The 3,920-nt window shown below is 43.8% G+C and overlaps 1 protein-coding gene across 1 annotated transcript in view; it reads left to right on the top strand.

Annotated features, from left to right (window-relative positions):
• The first annotated feature begins 819 nt into the window (after positions 1-819).
• The window catches only part of GATAD1 (GATA zinc finger domain containing 1), a 25,810-nt gene continuing 22,709 nt past the window's right edge, over positions 820-3,920 (top strand). The window contains exons 1-2 of the mRNA XM_011998289.1: positions 820-889; positions 3,795-3,886. Coding sequence (XP_011853679.1) covers positions 820-889; positions 3,795-3,886 — 162 coding nt within the window. The remainder of the gene's footprint in view (positions 890-3,794; positions 3,887-3,920) is intronic.

Genomic DNA, 3,920 nt, shown 5'->3' with positions numbered 1-3,920 from the left:
TAGAGATGGGGTTTCTCCATGTTGGTCAGGCTGGTCTTGAACTCCCAACCTCAGGTGATCCACCTGCCTCGGCCTCCCAAAGTGCTGAGATTACAGGTGTGAGCCACTGCGCCTGGCCGAAATCTTCACAATTTATGTTCCTCTGCCACAGCTCCAGCTGGTCCCTCTGTTCGGGGTCCCTGACTTCCTGCAACACCCTCCAAGAAAGTGTCATTCCCTCTGTTGTCCTGTGTACTGTAATGCACAAAATAACTTATTTTGATGATCAGGGATCTTAGGCTCTTGACATACACACTGAAAAAAATGGGAGTTGTGTTATGTGTGTCCTACATAAACATGTCAGCAAATGTGGCCACCACTTTTTAATTCTCTTTTCTCAGATTGCCCTGTATTTTGCCACTTTGAAGTAATGTGCTGAATAATCTCAGCAACCAAAAATGATTATCCAGGAATGATTCTTTTGAGTGAGCTGATTTACTCTGAGTTATTGTATCTCTTTTAGTAGATTTTATACCCCTTTAGGAAATGTAAGAAGAATGAAAATACCTTCTTTTAAAAATGCTGGTATGGGGCCATGCCTACTAGAAGAGGCCAGATGGTCAAATAAGTATTTCCCCAAACCCATTTTGACCTTGAGTATGTGAGGGGGTACTGTACTTCATTCCTGATACATTTTGTTTTCCATGTTGGCACTGAACTCTTGGTTTTCTGTTTGGACAGTGGAGATGGGGGCCCTCCTATTCATACTTCCTTTCTAAGTGAAGGGAAAGGCTGGTTTTTGCTGTTCCTTGTTATTCCAAAAACCCTGGTTTGGGGCCCATGTTCAGGCTGGCTCTCACGCTGGCTCTCACGCTGGCTCTCAGCTGGTCAGATGCAATGTTCTTGAGAGGTGGGGACCTGATTGTTACCATAGTAGCATCCAAGAGAGGAAACAGTGTGAATTAAGTATTCAAAAGGAAGCACGATTTCAAAAAAAAAAAAAAAAAAAGACTTGCAAGGAAAAAAATGTAAATCTTCTTAATCATTTAAGAAGATTAGAGGATACAGCAGCCAGGGACAGGGGAGCTGACAAGGATAAAGGATGAAGATGAGTGGGATGAGGAAGAATTGAGAAGCCTGCTGTTGGGTGGTTATTCAGTTGGCCCTTCACAGCCATGGGTTCCACATCCACAAACTCAACCAACCACAGACCAAAAATATTCTCAAAAATAGATAAATATAAATATGAACAATATGATAATAAAAATAAAGCAATACAATATAGGAACTATTTATATAGCATTTATTTCATATTTGGTATATGTAATCTAGAGATGATTTAAAGCACACAGGAGGGTGCGCATAGGTTATATGCAAATTCTATGCCATTTTATATAAGGGACTTGAGCATCTGTGGATTGTGGATTTTGGTATCATCGGGAGTCCTGGAATCAATCCTCCATGGATACTGAGGGACAATTGTACATGTGGATATTGATCTGATCCATGGCAGTGTACTGTATTGGAGAGGAAGCTGGTGAGCTATGGGCCAAAGTTTTCAGTGAATGAGAGGGAGTCTCTTGCAGATAAGCTGCAAGGAGAGGTATATGTTCCCAAATGGAGAGACATTCAGGAGCATGGAAATCAAGAGCCTAGATTTCCTCACACTGTAGGTGAGGAAAAACTTTCCCACCATGTATTTTTTATTTTTTTTTGGCAGAGTCCCTCACTCTGTTGCCCAGGTGCCTCCTGGGTTCAAGTGATTATCCCACCTCAGCCTCCTGAGTAGCTGGGATTACAGGTGCCTGTCACCACACACATTTAATTTTTTGTATTTTTAGTAGAGATGGGGTTTCGCTATGTTGGCCAGACTGGTCTTGAACCCCTGACCTCAGGCGATCCACCTGCCTCAGCCTCCCAAAGTGCTGGGATTACAGGCATGAGCCACTATGCCTGGCCTCTTCTCACCTCTGGTTCTGTGGCTGGGCATGGGAATTAAACTAATATAAGACAGATTTACCAGAAAAGACATAAAAGTTTTAATGTTTTTATACATGCACAGGAGACTTTGTAAGAAAAATAAAGACCCGTAGAAGTTACTAGGCCCAAAAGCTTATATGTCCTTTTAAACAAAGAACAATAAATTGCAGGGATGTGACACGACAAAGGGGCTTGGGCTAAGGCTGGCAAATTGTGGGAAAGTGACTAAGAATTGTATGTGGAAAGTTAATGGAAAATATAGGTTACAAATTTTTGTAAGGTTTTGTTTGTAGATTCATCTCAGTGGCAACTCTGCCTCTAGCAATAATATTCTCCTCTTCCTGGTACAGAAAGGGCACCTTTCATAAGGGAACTTTTATGTTCTGCCTCAAACAGAAAGAGGGTGGTCAGAGAGCCTTCCCTGCATCTGTTTTTGCTCCATTGGCCCTGGCTCAGAAGAATCAATATGCCAAAGTGGCATATTTTGGGATGGCAGGCTCTAAACACTTCACCTAGTCTCCTCAACCACTTTTACAGTTGGCCCTAATCCCCATAAGAGTCCTGGAAACTTATTTTTACTGTTACGGAAACAGATTTAGAGGGGGGATGACTGAGCCACAACCCACACCGCAGAGGGCTGCTCCAAAGTCCTCCTCGAAATTGGTGCCAACGGCAGCAGCTATAATAGCCAGTTCACATAGAAGTGCCTCTGTTGATCACCAATTAACAGTAAAATCTGATAATATCTCATTCCAAGGTTGTCATAAGCACTAAATGTGGTTTTGTGACATAATAGGCATTTGTTTCTCCCCATTGCTTCCCACCACAATATACTCATCAAGACTTTTCCAAGGATACTAAGTCTAGGAAACGCAGGATCATGAAGAGAGGACATGCTCTTCCAAGTGAGGCTGAGGAGAGACTTGTCTGGCGAGGCCTGTACTGACTAGTGACATTAAAAGAGGCGATCTGACTTCTCATACTGCGCTTGTCCCAGGCCCGCTGTTTGTCAACTGCTGGGTCCTCAGAGCCAAAACTGTTTTCCAACAGTTTTGAATTGAATAACAGCCAGTTATTCAATTTTCTCCACATTCTCTAATCGGTATACTCTTCAGAGTACAAGGGACTTGCAACGATATTACCCAATGGCTGAAGAATGTGCGCTTGACATCTTAGGCTGTAAAATGTCTCAATTTCAATTTCTAAAACATAAATGTCAGTGGATGGCATTTTCTGAATCCCTTGTCGATGTCCGTAAATGGCATGCTCTGAATTCAACTAAACAAAAGTATGGGTTGGGGGGAGATGTAGGGGCATGTCCAAATTATAATTTTTAAGAGTGTAAAGGGGTCCTGAGAAAGATTGCCAGATTTTTTTTTTTTCTTGAGTCAGAGTCTCACTCTATCCTCCAGGCTGAAGTGCAATGGCATGATCTTGGCTCACTGCAGGCTCTACCTCCCGCACTCAAGAGATTCTTCTGCCGCAGCCTCCAGAGTAGCTGGGATTACCCCGGAGCCCGCCACTACTGAGCCTGGCTAACTTTTGTATTTTTAGTAGAGAAGGGGTTTCACCATGTTGGCCAGGCTGATTTCGAACTCCTGAGCTCAAGTAATCCGCCAGCCTTGGTCTCCCAAAGTGCTGGGATTGCAAGCGTGAGCCACCACGCCAGACCTGGATTGCCAGATTTAGCACATAAAAATACAGGACTCCCAGTTAAACTCCTCTCAGATAAACCATTATTGCATGAAATACACTCACGCTAAAAACAATTGTTCGTCGTTTACCTGAAAGTCACATTTCATTGGGCGTCCTGCATTTTACCCCGCAAATTCTAGGCCTGACACCAAAAAGTTTGAGAACCGCGCCCCTAGGCGACAGCAAGCGGAACTACGGCAAGCTCCCAGTAATTCCGGGTGCTGCACTTCCGGTCAGGCGGTCGGGCTGCGCGGCCCTGGGGCCAG

This window comes from Mandrillus leucophaeus, unplaced genomic scaffold (genome assembly GCF_000951045.1).
Source record: "Mandrillus leucophaeus isolate KB7577 unplaced genomic scaffold, Mleu.le_1.0 Scaffold565, whole genome shotgun sequence".
NCBI lineage: Eukaryota > Metazoa > Chordata > Mammalia > Primates > Cercopithecidae > Mandrillus > Mandrillus leucophaeus.
The sequence above is the reverse complement of the archived record's forward strand: the minus strand, read 5'-3'. Positions and strand labels throughout refer to the sequence as shown.